At 51.9% G+C, this 18,153-nt stretch overlaps 1 protein-coding gene across 1 annotated transcript in view; it reads left to right on the plus strand.

Annotated features, from left to right (window-relative positions):
- VPS13D (vacuolar protein sorting 13 homolog D) overlaps positions 1 to 18,153 on the plus strand; it is a 497,408-nt gene that overhangs the window by 195,850 nt on the left and 283,405 nt on the right. Inside the window, 2 exon segments of the mRNA XM_075327411.1 lie at positions 760 to 883; positions 14,807 to 15,008. Coding sequence (XP_075183526.1) covers positions 760 to 883; positions 14,807 to 15,008 — 326 coding nt within the window.

The following is an 18,153-nucleotide window of genomic DNA, read 5'->3' on the forward strand; positions in this document are numbered from 1 at the left end:
TGCACACTATGAAGCCGGGTGTACGCGTCCTGGCTTCAAACTGAAGTAGTGCGCATGACCCAAACTCCGGGGTCATGCGCACTGAGCCGAAATCCAGCGTCGGGCGGCGATGGCAGCGGAGAGGTGAGTGAGATCATCCTCTGACGCTGCACATTCATTAGCATGTTAGCACGCCCACAGGCGTGTACTAACATGCTAATGGGGCCAACTAGCCAAGGGAAGTAACACCCAGGGGCCTAGTCCCTGTGCTCATTAGCATACGATAAAAGATCTTTTGAAATACTTTTTCTAAAGATCTCTTTATCTGTGCTAGTGTATACAGGGACAGTTAGGCAGGGATTAGCAATATACACCCAGATCTGCTCGTGGTACAGGGTGCACATTGGACCTGACAGGCTCCCCTTAATAAAGTAATCCGCAAAGTTAATCAACTTTCAATGTTGGCTAGAACTAGTAAAAAAAAAAAGAATTGGAACGTTTTTAGTTACTTTTTAAAATGTTTCGATTTTTTTTTTTTTTTTTTTTTTTTTATGGGGAAAATTTGAACGAGCATGCAGAATGCCACATGTAAGGGACAGATAAAAGGTTTTCTAAACCAAACAACCCCTTCTAAGACTTTTGCTGCAGATTTTTTGCTCAAATTCCACATTGAGAATCGCCAATCAGCACAAGAGGCGGGGAGGTTTCATATAACATTAATGTACATGCTTGTCAAGTTAAAAATGTTTACTTTTGATATTTTATTCTTTTTACCTACAGACTGTCCTGAGTGGAGAGGTTTACACCAGCGTGTCTTTCCTCATTGATATGGTTAATGTCAGCCTTGAGCTCCTGGAAGACAAAGGGAAAGATGGAGTAAGCCCTTCCCTAGCTCGGTAAGAAAATGTTTCGTATCTTTGCAGTTAAAGAGGTGGTTCACTCCTTTTCATTACTGGCCACATCGATGTTATGTTGAGAAACAAGGTTTCTCTCAAATACCTTGTATTGCTAATAGTGCCTGTGAGCGGCGCTATTGCGGACCGCTCATCTCCATTGCATAACCCCCGGGCTGACCTCTGATGTCCGCTGATGTCACGTCAACTGAGGCGGCCACAGTCTTCCTGAGTCACTGGGCTGTGGGCGACGTTTAACACCACTCATCACAGCCCAGCGTCACAGCACAGCATGTCGCGCAATCTCTCCTTCGCTGCAGAACACTGGAAGCCTGAACAGCGCTGGGCTGTGACAAGCGGTAAAACGTTGCCAACAGTCCAGTGACTCAGCAAGACTCTGGCCCGCCTCAGTTGACGTGACATCACCGGATATCAGAGGTCACGGAGCCCGGGTGTCACACAATGGTTGTGAGTGGACCGCAATATCGCCGCTCACAGGCACTATTGGCAACGCAAAGTATTTGAGTGAAACCTTGTTCTCAACATAATATCAATGTGGCCAGAAATGAAAAGGAGGTGAACCACCTCTTTAGGGATTGTTCAGCGAGTAACATTGTTCACCTGGGACTCTCACTAATCACAAGGATAGGTATTAACTCGGACGTTATAGAATTAGGTTTGCTGCTCTCAGATTTCGTATCTCATCTCCATTGATTGGTGTCTGGACAAAGTTTTTTCTGTTTCTGCTTCAGCCATGAGAAGCTGAAATAGGAGTAACCCTTTAATAGAGCCCGCTGGTGGATTTTAGGTTAACCTGTCCTTTCGCCATCTGTAATATGTTTACAGCGACCCAGTTCGGTGATATCTTAGCTTCGCATTCCATTTCTCGGCACATCACCATTCCTTTTGGGTTGTATTTTTCTATTACTTCCCTCATTTCTTTATTAGGGAATGCAGTTTAAGGTATCCCCCCTACGGGATAAAGATAGAGTGGTCCTCTGGCCTAGATTCAGACCTGGTAACAACCGTTTTTTCTTTCTTTATCGTTCCTTTGGGAGACCCAGACCTTGGGTGTTTAGCTTCTGCCTCCAGAGGACACACAAAGTACTACACCTAAAAGTGTAGCTCCTCCCTCTGAGCTTATACACCCCCTGGTGAGCCAGTCACATCCAGTTTATTGCTTTGTGTTCAGGAGGATACATCCACACATGCATTTTCATGTTTTTTTCTAGATTTTTGATTTTTATTTAGAAAAAGATTTGAAGAAATGGGGTCCACGTCTGGACTCCCGGCATATCCCTTCTCACCCCACTGTGTCGGTGGTGTTGTAAGGTTGATTTCCACGGCTGGAGCCTTACATGCCGTTTTCCTTCACCATCCCTCCTGGGCTCTGGCTTGAAGTAGGATCCACCACGGTCTCCATGCCTGACAGGAGACCGGTCTCCGTCCACAGCCCCTTGAGGATCCTGCTGGACCGGAGCACTCATCCCCAGGGACCTGGCCCTGCGTTTCAGCAGCTAAGTACTGAGACTTTCATATGTTGGGGTCCATGTCCTTTATTGTGTGGGGAGAGTGTGTTTGTGGTATTTGTTTGACATTTCCGGCGGGTTTTCTGGCTTTTTGCCGAGAACCGCGCCGATGGTGCCTGCGCGTCGGCCTCGCGGCTCAAATTTAGGCCCCGGCTTCACCGGAGGCCTAGTTTCTGTTTCCTGCCCTCGCATGTCACTCATGCAGAGGGACAGGCGCGGCCCCTCCTGGCGGCCGTCCTGCACCGGGGAGGGACACTCCCCACTACTTGTGGGTGACTCCCCACTACTTGTGGGTGACTCCCCCCCCCCCCCCCTTAAGGCCTCTATGGCCCTCCAGTTCCCGCTCTCCTACAGGAGACGCCCTAAGTCCCGCCCCCTCTCTTCGCTCCGGCGGCCATTTTCTTGGAAGGATTCATTCTGCGATCCTGCACTCTGCATCCCTGCTGAGGTGCTGTGCATTGAGGGTCTGGACTTCGGGATCTGGAGGGCACACAAACCGCTTCCTGCGGTCTGGTAAGCCACAGCCGGTCTATGGTTGTGGACCTCTGCATTATACTCCCTGGGGTTCATTCACAAGCTACTTTTCTTTGTCGCTCCATTGGGAGACCCAGACAATTGGGTCTATAGCTTCTGCCTCCGGAGGCCACACAAAGTATTACACTTTTAAAAAAGTGTAACCCCTCCCCTCTGCCTATACACCCTCCCGTGGATCACGGGCTCCTCAGATCCGAATCCAGTCGGACAACGCCACTGCCGTCGCCTACATCAACCACCAAGGCGGCACTCGCAGTCGTCAAGCCTTCCAGGAAGTCGGGCGGATTCTGCAGTGGGTGGAAGTCACAGGCTCCACCATCTCCGCAGTTCACATCCCGGGCGTGGAAAACTGGGAAGCAGATTTTCTCAGTCGTCAGGGCATGGACGCGGGGGAATGGTCTCTTCACCCAGACGTGTTTCGAGAGATCTGTCGCCGCTGGGGAACGCTGGACGTCGATCTCATGGCGTCACAACACAACAACAAGGTCCCGGCCTTCATGGCACGGTCTCAGGATCACAGAGCTCTGGCAGCGGACGCTCTGGTCCAGGATTGGTCGCAGTTTCGACTGCCATATGTGTTTCCCCCTCTGGCGATGCTGCCCAGAGTACTACGCAAGATCCGGTCCGACTGCCGTCGCGTCATTCTCGTCGCTCCAGACTGGCCGAGGCGGTCGTGGTATCCGGATCTGTGGCATCTCACGGTGGGTCAACCGTGGGCGCTTCCAGACCGCCCAGACTTGCTGTCACAAGGGCCGTTTTTCCATCTGAATTCTGTGGCCCTCAACCTGACTGTGTGGCCATTGAGTCCTGGCTCCTAGCGTCTTTAGGGTTATCTCAGGATGTCATTGCCACCATGAGACAAGCCAGGAAGCCAACGTCCGCCAAAATCTATTACAGGTCTTGGCAAATCTTCTTATCCTGGTGCTCTGTTAACGGTTTTCCTCCATGGCCGTTTGCTTTACCCACATTTCTTTCATTCCTACAATCTGGAATGGACAAGGGTTTGTCCCTCGGCTCTCTCAAGGGCCAAGTGTCGGCGCGCTCCGTGTTTTTTCAAAAGCGTCTAGCCAGGCTTCCGCAGGTCCACACGTTCCTGCAGGGAGTATGCCACATGGTCCCACCTTACAAACGTCCGTTGGAACCTTGGGATCTTAACAGGGTTCTGACGGCTCTTCAAAAGCCGCCTTTTGAGCCGCTGCGAGATGTCTCTCTCTCCCGTCTTTCTCAGAAGGTGGCCTTCCTGGTGGCAGTCACATCACATCGGAGAGTGTCTGAGCTTGCAGCGCTGTCATGCAAAGCCCCCTTCCTGGTTTTCCACCAGGATAAAGTGGTTCTGCGTCCTGTCCCGGAATTTCTCCCTAAGGTGGTATCCCCTTTTCAGCTAAATCAGGATATCTCCTTGCCTTCCTTTTGCCCTAATCCAATTCTCCAGTGTGAAAAGGATTTGCACTCTTTGGATCTAGTGAGAGCACTCCGGTTCTACGTGTCTCGCACGGTGCCCCTGCGCCGTTCAGATGCGCTCTTTGTCCTTGTCGCTGGCCAGCGTAAGGGCTCTCAGGCCTCCAAGTCAACCTTGGCTCGGTGGATCAAGGAACCGATTCTCGAGGCCTACCGTTCTTCTGGGCTTCCACTTCCTTCAGGGTTGAAAGCCCATTCTACCAGAGCCGTAGGTGCGTCCTGGGCTTTGCGGCACCGGGCGACGGCTCAGCAGGTGTGTCAGGCAGCTACGTGGTGTAGTCTGCACACTTTCACGAAGCACTATCAAGTGCATGCCTATGCTTCGGCAGACGCCAGTCTAGGTAGGCGAGTCCTCCAGGCGGCGGTTGCCCACCTGTAAGAGGGGGCCGTTTTTCGGCTCCTTTTATTGAGGTATTCTTTTACCCACCCAGGGACTGCTCTTGGACGTCCCAATTGTCTGGGTCTCCCAATGGAGCGACAAAGAAAAAGGGAATTTTGTTTACTTACCGTAAATTCCTTTTCTTCTAGCTCCTATTGGGAGACCCAGCACCCACCCCTGTGCCCTTCGGGCTGGTTGATCTTTTGTGTACACATGTTGTTGATGTTGATTTGTTCTTATGGTTCATGGTTTTCAGTTCTCCGAACATCCTTCGGATTGAATTTACCCTAGACCAATTTATAAGTTTTCTCCTTCCTGCTTTTGCACCAAAACTGAGGAGCCCGTGATCCACGGGAGGGTGTATAGGCAGAGGGGAGGGGTTACACTTTTTTAAAAGTGTAATACTTTGTGTGGCCTCCGGAGGCAGAAGCTATACACCCAATTGTCTGGGTCTCCCAATAGGAGCTAGAAGAAAAGGAATTTACGGTAAGTAAACAAAATTCCCTTTTTTTCCCACTCCAGCAGCATGTCTCACACGAGGAGCAAGGCTCCAAAGCTTTATACTACATGCACTGCATGCAAGCTCCTGCTGCCTGAACTGAGCACCTATCCACATTGTGAGGTCTGCTCGAACGTGGAGGTGCCACAGCCTGGAGTCTCACCCCCAGTGGTCTCTCAGGCTGCTTCTGCACCTGTGGCTGAACCCCCGGCCTGGGTAGAGTCCTTCTCTAGGTCTATATCCCAGTCTTTTGCTGAGTCCATGGGACTTCTGTCCAGGACTTTGATGAATATTCATCAGCCCCCTTCACAGGGTGCCTCTAATGTTCTTGCTAAGGGTCCTTTAGGATCCCTACCCTCTGGGCTCCGTCCACCGGAGCTCACAGAGGATTTTTCATCAGGACACAGACTCCGTCCACCTAAGAGGTGCCGCAGGGTTTCCTCTCCCTCCTCATCCCGTGGCTCTGTCTCAGAGGACTCGCAGGATGAGGAGGATGCCTTTACAGGGGGCTCGGAGACTAACATGTGCCCCATTGATCTTTCCGAGGGTGACTCAGAACTTCGTGACTTGATTGCGTCCATTAATTCTGTACTGGATCTCAATCCGCCAGTATCAGAGGAGCAACCCTCTCTGGCAGAAAAGCACCAGTTTACCTCGCCTAAGAAAGTAAAGAGTGTGTTCTTTAACCACTCCAGTTTTTAGTCAGCTGTGAACAAGCCCAGGGCCTGTCCTGACAAACGCTTCCCAAAGCGTGGTTCTGATGACCGTTTTCCCTTTCCACCTGAGGTGGTCAAGGAGTGGGCTCAATCCCCAAAGGTAGACCCTCCAGTGTCTAGGCTCTCAGCCCGGACCGTTGTCTCGGTGGCTGTTGGCACTTCCCTTAAGGATGCCACTGACCGTCAGATTGACCTTTTGGCCAAATCCGTGTATGAAGCGGCGGGGGCCACGTTTTCCCCTACTTTTGCAGCAGTGTGGACCCTCAAAGCCATTTCTGCTTCTCTAGAGGAGATACATTCTCTCACCAGGGAACCTATGCCCGAGATCGTTTCTTTAACCTCTCAAGCTTCAGCTTTTTCTTCTTATGCCATGTCTGCCATGCTAGAGGCTGCTCACCGTACTGCGGTGGCTTCGGCTAATTCCCTCGTTATCCGCAGGATCTTGTAGCTTCGAGAGTGGAAGGCAGATGCTTCTTCACAGAAGTACCTTGCTGGGCTCCCTTTTGCTGGTTCCCGGCTGTTCGGTGAACAGCTGGATGAAATTATTAAAGAGGCTACTGGCGGGAAGAGTACTTCCATGCCACAAGCCAAGACCAGGAAACCTACCCAGGGTAGGATTCAGCCGAGGTTTCGTTCCTTTCGTTCCTCCAACTGGTCGTCCTCTAAGCCCTCCGCCTCGTCCGCTAACTCAGCTAAGGACCAGAAATCCAACTGGCGCTCAAAAGCGCGTCCACAGAAGACCGCAGGAGGTTCTGCCACTAAGGCAGCCTCCTCGTGACTCTCTGCCCGTTCCAGCAACGTCCTTAGTCGGTGGCAGGCTCTCCCACTTTGGCGACGTTTGGTTTCAACAAGTCTCCGATCAGTGGGTGAGAGATATCATTTCTCACGGCTACAGGATAGAATTCTCTTCCATCCCGCCAAACAGATTTTTCTTTATCGTTCCTTTGGGAGACCCAGACCATGGGTGTTTAGCTTCTGCCTCCGGAGGACACACAAAGTATTACACTTAAAAGTGTAGCTCCTCCCTCTGAGCTTATACATCCCCTGGTGAGCCAGTCCCAGCCAGTTTATCGCTTTGTGTTCAGGAGGCATACATCCACACATGCATTCTCATATGATATTTTGCTTTTTGGAAAGAGATTGAAGAAATGCGGGTCCATGTCTGGACCCCTGGCATGTCCCTTCTCACCCCACTGTGTCGGCGGTGTTGTAAGGTTGATTTCCAAGGCTGGAGCCTTACATGCCGTGCTCCTTCACCATCCCTCCTGGGCTCTGGTTTGAAGTGGGAGCCAGCACGGTCTCCATGCCTGGCAGGAGACCGGTCTCCATCCACAGCCCCTTGAGGATTCTGTTGGACCGGAGCACTCATCCCCAGAGACCTGGCCCTGCGTCTCAGCAGCTAAGTACCTGAGACGTTTGTGTTGGGGGTCCCTGTTCTTTATTGTATGGGGAGAGTATGCTGAATGTATTTATTTTGACATTTCCGGCGGGTTCTCTAGCTTTCGCCCAAGAACCGCGCCGATGGTGCCTGCGCGTCGGCCTCGCCGCTTAAATTTAGGCCCCGGCTTTGCCGGAGGCCTAGTTTCTGTTAACTGCCTTCGCATGTCACTCATGCAAGAGGGACAGGCACGGCTCCTCCCGGCGGCCGTTCTGCACAGGGGAGGGACACTCCCCACTGCTGGGGCGTGTCTCCTCCCCTGCAGGTCTCTATGGCCCTCCAGTTCCCGCTCTCCTACAGGAACGCCCCCAAGTCCCGCCCCCTCTCTTCGCTCCGGCAGCCATTTCTCAGGCAGAGTTCACTCTGCGCTGGGCCTTTCTGCACTCTGCATCCCTGCTGAGGTGCTGTGCATTGGAGGTCCGGCCTTCGGGATCTGGAGGGCACACAACACCGCTTCCAGCGGTCTGGTAAGCCACAGCCGGTGTCCGGTTGTGGACCTCTGTATATTCTCCCTGGGGTTCATTCTCTTGCAAAGCCCCCACTCCAGCAGCATGTCTCACACGAGTAGCAAGGCTCCAAAGCTTTATTCTGTATGCGCTGCATGTAAGCTCCTGCTGCCTGAGCTGAGCACCTATCCACATTGTGATGTTTGCTCTAACTTGGCGGTGCCACAGCCTGGAGTCTCACCCCCAGTGGTCTCTCAGGCTGCTTCTGCACCTGTGGCTGAACTCCTGGCCTGGGTAGAGTCCTTTTCTAGGTCTATATCCCAGTCATTTGCTGAGTCCATGGGACTTTTGTCCAGGACTTTGAATATGCATCAGCCCTCCTCACAGGGTGCCTCTAATACTCTTGCCAGAGGATCCCTATCCTCTGACCTCCGTCCATCGGAGCTCACAGAGGATCCATCATCAGGTCCCAGACCCCGTCCTCCTAAGAGAAGGCGCAGGGTTTCCTCCCCCTCCTCATTCCGCGGCTCTGTCTCAAGAGCTGACTCGCAAGATGAGGAGGATGCCTCCACGGGGGGCTCGGAGGCTAACTCCATGTGCCCCATTGCTCTTTCCGAGGGTGACTCAGAACTTAGTGATTTGATTGTTTCCATTAATTCTGTACTGGATCTCAATCCGCCAGTCTCAGAGGAGCAACCCTCTCTGGCAGAAAAGCATCAGTTTACCTCGCCTAAGAGAGTAAAGTGTGTTCTTTAACCACTCCAGTTTTCAGACCGCTGTGACCAAACCCAGGGCCTGTCCTGACAAACGCTTTCCAAAGCGTGGTTCTGATGACCGTTTTCCCTTTCCACCTGAGGTGGTCAAGGAGTGGTCTCACTCCCCAAAGGTAGACCCCCCGGTGTCTAGGCTCTCAGCCCGGACCGTTGTGTCGGTGGCTGACGGCACCTCACTTAAGGATTCCACTGACCGTCAGATTGACCTTCTGGCCAAATCTGTGTATGAAGCTACGGGGGCCGCGTTTTCCCCGACTTTTGCAGCAGTGTGGGCTCTCAAAGCCATCTCTGCTTCTCTAGAGGAGATGCATTCCCTCACCAAGGAATCGATGCCTGAGATGGTTACCTTAACTTCTCAGGCTTCAGATTTTTCATCTTATGCCATGTCTGCCATGCTAGAGGCTTCTCACCGCACTGCGGTGGCTTCAGCTAATTCCCTTGTTATCCGCAGGATCTTGTGGCTTCGAGAGTGGAAGGCAGATGCTTCTTCCAAGAAGTTTCTTGCTGGGCTCCCTTTTGCTGGTTCCTGGCTGTTCGGTGAACAGCTGGATGAAATTATTAAGGAAGCTACTGGCGGGAAGAGTACTTCCATGCCACAAACCAAGACCAGGAAACCCGCCCAGGGTAGGAATCAATCGAGGTTTCGTTCCTTTCGTTCCTCCAACTGGTCGTCCTCTAAGCCCTCCGCCTCGTCCGCTAACTCAGCTAAGGATCAGAAATCCATCTGGCGCCCAAAAGCGCGTCCGCAGAATACCGCAGGAGGTTCTGCCACTAAGGCAGCCTCCTCATGACTCTCTGCCCGCTCCAGCCACGTCCTTAGTCGGTGGCAGGCTCTCCCACTTTTGCGACGTTTGGTTAAAACAAGTCTCCGATCAGTGGTGAGAGATATCATATCTCACGGCTACAGGATAGAATTCTCTTCCAGCCCGCCAAACAGATTTTTTTCTCTCAACACCCCCCTGCTTCAAGGCTGCCGCCTTCTCACAGGCCGTGGCATCCTTGCAGGCAAACGGAGTGATTGTACCAGTTCCCGCTCGGGAACGGTTCAGAGGTTTTTACTCAAACCTCTTCCTAGTTCCCAAAAAGGACGGTACCTTCCGGCCCATCCTGGATCTCAAGCTTCTCAACAAGCATGTTCGGGTGCGGCATTTTCGCATGGAGTCTCTGCGATCAGTCATTGCCTCTATGAACCAAGGGGATTTCCTGGGGTCCATCGACATCAGAGATGCCTATCTACATGTGCCAATCGCAGTTTCACACCAGCGTTGGTTACGTTTTGCAATAGGAGAGGATCATTTCCAATTCGTGGCTCTCCCCTTCGGGTTAGCCACGGCCCCTCGGGTATTCACCAAGGTCATTGCGGCAGAGATTGCGGTCCTGCACCTCCAGAGGTTGGCAGTGCTTCCTTACCTGGACGACCTTCTGGTCAAGGCTCCATCCAGCGCAGACTGTCAGCGGAGTGTCTCGCTCACTCTCGCCACTCTAGCCCAATTCGGGTGGCTTGTCAATCTTCCCAACTCCACTCTGACTCCGACCCAGAGTCTCACGTACCTAGGGATGCAGTTCGAGACTTTGCCGGCACTTGTGAAGTTGCCCTTAATCAAACAGCAGTCTCTCCAGCTAGCGGTGCGCTCTCTGCTGCGGCCCCGCCGTTATACTCTCAGGCGCCTGATGCAGGTGCTGGGTCAAATGGTGGCGTCCATGGAGGCTGTTCCCTTTGCCCAGTTCCATCTGCGCCCTCTGCAGCTGGACATTCTCTGCTGTTGGGACAAGCGGCCTTCCTCCTTACACAGGTTAGTGGTTCTGTCGCCACGGACCAGGAGCTCTCTTCAGTGGTGGCTTCGGCCCCTCTCCCTGTCCCAAGGGCGCTCCTTCCTGGCCCCGTCCTGGGTGATTCTCACCACGGATGCCAGTCTATCCGGCTGGGGAGCGGTATATCTCTACCACAGAGCACAGGGCACTTGGACTCCGTCCGAGTCAGCCCTTTCAATCAATGTGCTGGAAACCAGAGCCGTGCTTCTAGCTCTCTTAGCTTTTCACCACCTGTTGGCGGGCAGGCACATTCGAGTCCAGTCAGACAACGCGACAGCGGTTGCCTACATCAGTCACCAAGGCGGGACACGCAGCCGCCTGACAATGATAGAGGTACAGCGCATCCTTCAATGGGCGGAGGACTCCAAGTCCACCATATCCGCAGTCCACATCCCAGGCATGGAAAACTGGGAGGCAGATTATCTCAGCCGTCAAAGCGTGGACGGTGGCGAGTGGTCCCTGCACCCGGCAGTGTTTCAGTCAATCTGCCGCAAATGGGGCACTCCGGACGTGGACCTAATGGCATCCCGTCACAACAACAAGGTTCCTGTTTATGTGGCTCGCTCCCACGATCCTCAGGCCTTCGCCGCGGACGCTCTGGTTCAAGACTGGTCCCAGTTTCGTCTGTCCTACGTGTTTTCCCCCTCTAGCTCTCTTGCCCAGAGTCCTGCGCAAGATCAGAATGGAGGGCCGTCGAGTCATCCTCATTGCACCGGACTGGCCCAGGCGAGCTTGGTATCCGGACCTGCTCCAACTGTCCGTAGAGAGGCCGTGGCATCTTCCGGACCGTCCAGACCTACTCTCGCAAAGTCCGTTTTTCCGCCCGAATTCTGCGGCCCTCAAATTGACGGCGTGGCTCTTGAGTCCTGGATTTTGACGGCTTCTGGTATTCCTCCTGAAGTCATCTCCACTATGACTCGGGCCCGTAAGTCTTCCTCCGCCAAGATCTATCACAGGACTTGGAAAATGTTCCTGTCCTGGTGTCGCTCTTCCGGCCATCCTCCTTGGCCATTCTCTTTTGCCGACCCTTCTGTCTTTTCTACAGTCCGGTCTGCAGCTAGGACTGTCCCGCAACTCTCTCAAGGGACAAGTTTCGGCTCTGTCAGTTCTGTTCCAGCGGCGTCTCGCTTGGCTGGCTCAGGTCCGCACCTTCATGCAAGGCGCGTCTCACATCATTCCGCCTTACCGGCGGCCCTTGGATCCCTGGGACCTTAACTTGGTCCTCACGGTCTTACAGAAACCCCCCTTTGAACCTCTTAGGGAGGTTTCTTTGTACCGTCTTTCACAGAAAGTGGCATTTCTGGTTGCCATAACTTCTCTCAGGAGAGTCTCTGATTTGGCTGCGCTCTCCTCGGAGTCACCTTTTTTAGTCTTTCATCAAGACAAGGTGGGTTGTCTGTCGTCTCCGGACTTTCTTCCTAAGGTGGTCTCTCCCTTCCACCTTAACCAGGACATTTCCTTACCTTCCTTCTGTCCAGCTCCTGTTCATCGCTTTGAAAAAGCTCTACATACGCTAGATCTGGTGCGTGCTCTCCGGATCTATGTGTCTCGCACCGCTGCGCTTAGGCGTGCACCCTCTCTTTTTGTGCTAACCACAGGTCGGCGCAAGGGCCTCCCTGCTTCTAAGCCGACCTTAGCCCGTTGGATTAGGTCGACCATTTCGGACGCCTACCAGAGTACGCAGGCGCCTCCCACGCCGGGGATCAAAGCACACTCGACCAGAGCTGTCAGTGCCTCTTGGGCCTTTAGGCACCAGGCTACGGCTCAACAGGTCTGTCAGGCTGCCACTTGGGCTAGCCTGCATACCTTCTCAAAGCACTACCAAGTGTATAGTCATGCTTCGGCAGATGCGAGCTTGGGTAGACGCATCCTTCAGGCGGCAGTCTCCCATTTGTGAAGTTAGGTTCTGCCTACTTCTTAGTTTTTCTGTTTATTTCCCACCCAGGGACTGCTTTGGAACGTCCCACGGTCTGGGTCTCCCAAAGGAACGATAAAGAAAAAGAGAATTTTGTTTACTTACCGTAAATTCTTTTTCTTATAGTTCCGTCTTGGGAGACCCAGCACCCTCCCTGTTGCCTGTTGGCTATTTCCTTGTTCCGCGTGTTTTCACCGGCTGTTGTCGTGGACAGAGTCTCCGGTCGTTCCGGCTTTTGCTCTGTTCTACTTGTGGGTGGCTATTCTCCTTCAGCTTTTACACTAAACTGGATGTGACTGGCTCACCAGGGGGTGTATAGGCTCAGAGGGAGGAGCTACACTTTTAGGTGTAGTACTTTGTGTGTCCTCCGGAGGCAGAAGCTAAACACCCAAGGTCTGGGTCTCCCAAGACGGAACTATAAGAAAAAGAATTTACGGTAAGTAAACAAAATTCTCTTTTTCTCCGCTTCTGCATATCCAAAGCGGGATGATGGCTGTCTTTAAAGTTGTTCCCTTTGCCCAGTTGTACTCCAGACCACCCCAGATTGCCATCTTCAAGTAAAATAGGTCTCTGCTCTCTCTGGACCGGCTCATTAGGCTCCCCAGCCATATTCTTTCTTTTCTGTTGTAGCTCTTCTCTCTCTCCCAGAGCCGTGACTTTGTTTTACCATGGAGCCAGCCTTTGGGCTTGGTATAGTCTTTATCAACCACATGACTAAAGACCACTAAACCTCAAGAAGCTGTCCTATCCACTGACATTGGGAAGTTCTGAGTTTTCTCTTTCTTCTGGACTGACAACACCAAGGCCTCGGATACAGAACTCCCCAGGGTTCTCCGTGTAGCAAAATGTTTAACTGCACCTCCTGATGATATCTGCAGTCCTTGTCCCAGAAGTAGTCCGCTATTACATTTACTAGCTCATCTACCGGTAAGAAGAGATGGACCCATAGTTTTTTTCTTTTTTCAACCACTTGCGTCTTTGCTCAGCTTTTGGGGCTCTCTAGTTTTCAACCTTACGGCATCACAGATTAACCACAGTGACGATGGACTAGGTGGTCCTATGACTTGTGTAACATACTTGACCTTTTTCCACCACTTCCCCTTTTACCATTAGTAGTCACGGAGCTCAAGTTGGAAACCATTCCAGTTATCTTGGAGGCTTCATACTGGCTCAGAGGCTCCTCGTCATGGACTTTGTGAACCTGGTTACATTTTTAACCGACTATACAAATCTATTCTCTCTCTTTTGCCACCTGAATTTCCAGTCACTGCTTTCAACAGTCCATACCTGCTGAATTGACTGTCCTACAAGCTCGAAAAATCTTTCAAACCGCAATGGAGAGGATTACCTGCTGCCTCATGAATTTCTGCTCGAAAACCTGCTTTCATTGTAGTGATGAGCGACTGATTCCTCCCATGTCCCCTTACCTACCCACACTTCTGCTCTTCCTACAGTCTGGTGTTGATGCGGGGCTCGAACTTAGTCTTGTGTTTGGTCAGGTCACTGCCCTTTCCATTCTTCTCCGAAACCCTTTGCCCACTGGACCCTATAAGAAGACCTTCCTACGGGGATCGCTTACTTCTGTTACACAGATTTCCACCAACCCCATTGGATTACAAATTTTTACTTGATGCTTCTCAGTTTTCCCCCCTCTGAGCCTCACTTCTTCCATATCATCGCCAAGAAAGTGACTTTTTTTGGTTGTTTTGACCTCATTTTTTGGAGTTTTGGAATCAGCGTCTCTATTCTGTTGGGTTCTTCACCCATGGCTTTCTTTCCTCCATTAGGTGATCTCGTCTTCCGACCTCAGTGAAAACATTGTCCACTCTTCCTTTTCTGCTTGTCCTTTTTTATCCCAGTGAGCCGTTCTTTCACATACTGGATATGGAGTGGACAATCTGCCTGTATCCATATATCAACTCATTCTTCACCCCTTCTCAGCTTGGATGAATTGCACAAGGCATTCCCCGCCTTCCCGAATTCTGTTTCATCCTCAGAGGCATATTGGGCAAAAGCGTTTCTGGATTATGGCACACTCTACCCTTTCAATGTCTGTTTTTCCTGGACGTACGCCATCAGGCTTCAGCTATTCATGTGTGCAAGGCCGCTGTATAGTTGCCTATCCACACCTTTTCCAAAATTTGCATAGTGGACACTGGCTGCAAAGTCTTGCAGGAGACAGTGGCTCCTTCACCCAGAAGCCCCATTTGAAGTCTACAGAGAGTGTTTTTAGAGCAGTAGTTGAAGTTCTTGAGCTCCCTTCTGCAATAACAGAGCAGCAGTAGACCTGTATACTGGTCAAGTCTGGAGTACAATCATACCCTACTTCTCCATAGGGGGGTTTCGAAACAGATTGAACCCTGAACATATCTTATCTGAGATCTGCATATTTATGTTACTGATTGTCATTTACTTCTTTTATCTTCAGGTTTGACTTCAAAAATCAAAGCTGCTTTTTGAGAGTTTTTCCAACCAAACTAAATCCATTAACCTGGTTTCCCATTCGATGATGGCCTTTGACACCCGTTACACTGAACTGAAGCCACCCACCCAAAAGGCGAATGTGTTCAACTGCATCTTGCAACCGTCCAAGAGCAACAGCAACCCGGGGTCCTTACAGATAGAATTACATCACCGGTAAGGAAGGCCGCAGATGACACTTTATGGACATATTCAGTTTCCTTTTTAAAACCCGCCATATGGTACCATAAATAAGGGCCTTTTCATTCAGTGTAAATGTTTATGATCTTAACTAAGGAGGCGTGGCACACAGGGTAATAATGCAGAGGATCCAGTGAGCCATGCCCCAGAGGATCCAGTGAGCCACGCCCCAGAGGATCCAGTGAGCCACGCCCCAGAGGATCCAGTGAGCCACGCCCCAGAGGATCCAGTGAGCCACGCCCCAGAGGATCCAGTGAACCTCGCCATCTTGGCAAAGAGTAAAAATTATTACCAAATTAAAAGACCCATATTTCTTGAACTGTATGATGTATTAAAAACAAAAAGGAATGAGCAGGAGGAATAAAATAGGAACACAAGGTAGACTCCTATGATCTGGGACACATCATTTTTAAAGCCATTAAGTCTCTATGCGCATTTTTTTTTAATTTTTTGTCTTGATCCCTTTTTTTAATTGTATCTTTTATTCTAAATAAATCTCCTTTTCTTTATCGTTCCTTTATGGGAGACCCAGACCATGGGTGTATTGCTACTGCCCCCGGAGGACACACAAAGTTACTACACTCAAAACGTGTAGCTCCTCCCTCCCAGTATATACACCCCCTGCTAGCCAGTCCTAGCCAGTTTCATGCTTTGTGTCAGGAGGAATCACACACACACATGCATCCTTTTTTTTTTGATTCATTTTTTTTTAAAGATTTGGAAGAAAAGCGGGTCCACTGGACCCCCGGCATGTCCCTTCACACTCCCCTGGCGGCAGTGCTGTTAAGGTTGATTCAGGGCAAGAGCCCTTCATGCCGCGCTCCTTCACCATCCCAGTTGGGGCTCTGGCTTGAAGTGGGAGCCAACACGGTTCTCACTGCTTTGCAGGAGACCGGCATCCATCCGCAGCCCTTGTGCAGGACCCTGCTGGAAGGAGCACTGGACCCCCACCCCACCAGGGACTGGACCCTGCGTCTCTAAGCTAAGTATAGAGACGTTATTCAGAGGTTCCTTCTGCAATGTGGGGCACTTTATTACGGGGACAGTGTTTGACTTGGATAATGCTGCTTTTACTATGTTTCCGGCCGGTTCCACTGTTTTTTTCTGTGTACCGCGCCGATGATGCCTGATTTTCGGCCGCATGTTTAACTCTAGGCCCCGGCTTCAGCCGCGGCCTAGCTTTCGTCTCGTTCCCCTGCATGTCAGTCATGCAGGGGGACGCTGCAGCGCCGCCCAACCGCCGCTCTGCACAGGGGAGGACACTCCTTGTTGAGGAGATGTTTCCCTCCCCCTGTACATTTCTTAGCCCTCCGTTCCCGCTCCTGGGTTAACCCCCGCCCTCCCTCCTCACTCTAGCGCCATTTTCTCAGCGTTCTTAGTACGCTGATCGGCGCTGGCTTGGGGGGGCAAGGGAGTGAATATCTGACTGGGGGTCCAGGTTTGGAACCTGGGGGGGGCACTCACAATAGCGGCCTGACAAGTCACAACCTCTGGTTGTGCACTTTTTATATACTATCAGTGCATTGTGAAGGAGTTAATTCTTTATTATGATACCTCCTCCTCAGCAGCATGTCTCACTAGGAGCAAAGCTCCAAGGCTGTGCACTACATGTTCTGCATGTAGGCTCATATTGCCTGAACCGGCACAAACCCTTACTGTAATGGTTCTTAGGTGGTGGTGCCTCAGCCTGGAGTCTCCCCAGGCTCAACCCCTGTCTTGTGTTTTCTAGACGTTCTAGACAGAGCCCCCCACCTCTGCAGCATGTCTCACAGAGCGAGGCTGCAGGCTGTTTTTTATTATCCACTGCTGGTAGTCTCGTACGGCTGTACCGAGCTCATAACCGCTGTGGCCCCTCAGCTTGGAGGCTCATGCATGGTCCCTCCAGCTGCTCCGGCACCCCTGGGGGAATCTCTTTTTTCCAGGGGTCGGCTGTCCCGGCATCCGCTGAGCATGCAACCCCCCTTCTCAGGGCGTTTTCTGCCTGCTCAGCAAAGCTCACAGACCCCGTCCTCCTGACAGGGAGACGCAGGGTCCTCTGTCCTCCCCGTCCCGCAGCTCCGATACGAGCTGACTCACTGGACGAGGAGGATGTCTCTATCAGGGGCTCGGACGCTGCTGTACGTACTTTGATCCGTCCGTAGATGACGGGGATGCGAATGATTAGATTGCGTCCATTATACTTGTATTGGACCTCCATCCGCCTGTATCAGGGGAGTATTCTCCGCTGGCAATAAGGCATCAGTATACCTTTAACAAGACCAGGAGTGTGTTTCTTAACCACTCCAGTTTTCAGCCCGCTGCGTCCAAGCCCGCAGCCTGTCCTGCAGATCCCACAGCGGGGTTCTGCTGCCTGTCTCCCCCTCCCATCAGAGGTGGTCAAGGAGTGTACTCATTCGCCTAGCGTGGCCACTCCGGTGTCCAGACTTTCAGCCCGGATAGTTGTATCAGTGGCTGACGGCACCTCTATAAGGATCCCACGGTACATTAATATTGTACTGGACCTCAATCCGCCGGAGTTATCTTATCTAGGTGAACACAATGTGTGTTCCTTAACCACTCCAGTTTTCAGGCCCCTGTGACCAGCCCAGGGGCCGCTCTGACAGTCGCTTCCCATGAAGCGTGATTCTGAGGACTGGGTTTCCCCCGTCCACCAATGGGGGTCAAGAGGTGGGCTCATTCACCTCAGGTGGCTCAGCCCGGACCGTTATGTCAGTGGCTGATGGCTCCTCAGAGGAGATGCATTCCCTCACAGGGACTCTATGCCCAAGACGGTTGCCTGACCTCCAGACTTCAGTCTTTCCATCCTCTGCCAAGTCTGCCATGCTGGACACCGCACAGCGGTGGTTTTGGCTACTTTCCTCGCTTCCGCAGGTGTGGCTTCGGCAATGGAAGGCAGATGCCTCTATAGCGGTTCCTTGCTGGGCTTCCCTTTGGTGGGACCAGTCTCTTCGGAACCAACTAGATGAAATTTAGGAAGCTCTCGGCGACGAGAGTTCTTCCTTGCCACAAACCTAAACCAGGGCGGGAATCAGTTGAGGTTTCGGTGGTTTCCGTTCCACCTTCTGATCGTCCTCTAGCTCGGCCTTAGTTCTTAGAACCAAATGGCTTGAAGCTGCGTCTT

The sequence above is a fragment of the Anomaloglossus baeobatrachus genome, chromosome 11, assembly GCF_048569485.1.
Source record: "Anomaloglossus baeobatrachus isolate aAnoBae1 chromosome 11, aAnoBae1.hap1, whole genome shotgun sequence".
Classification (NCBI taxonomy): Eukaryota; Metazoa; Chordata; class Amphibia; order Anura; family Aromobatidae; genus Anomaloglossus; species Anomaloglossus baeobatrachus.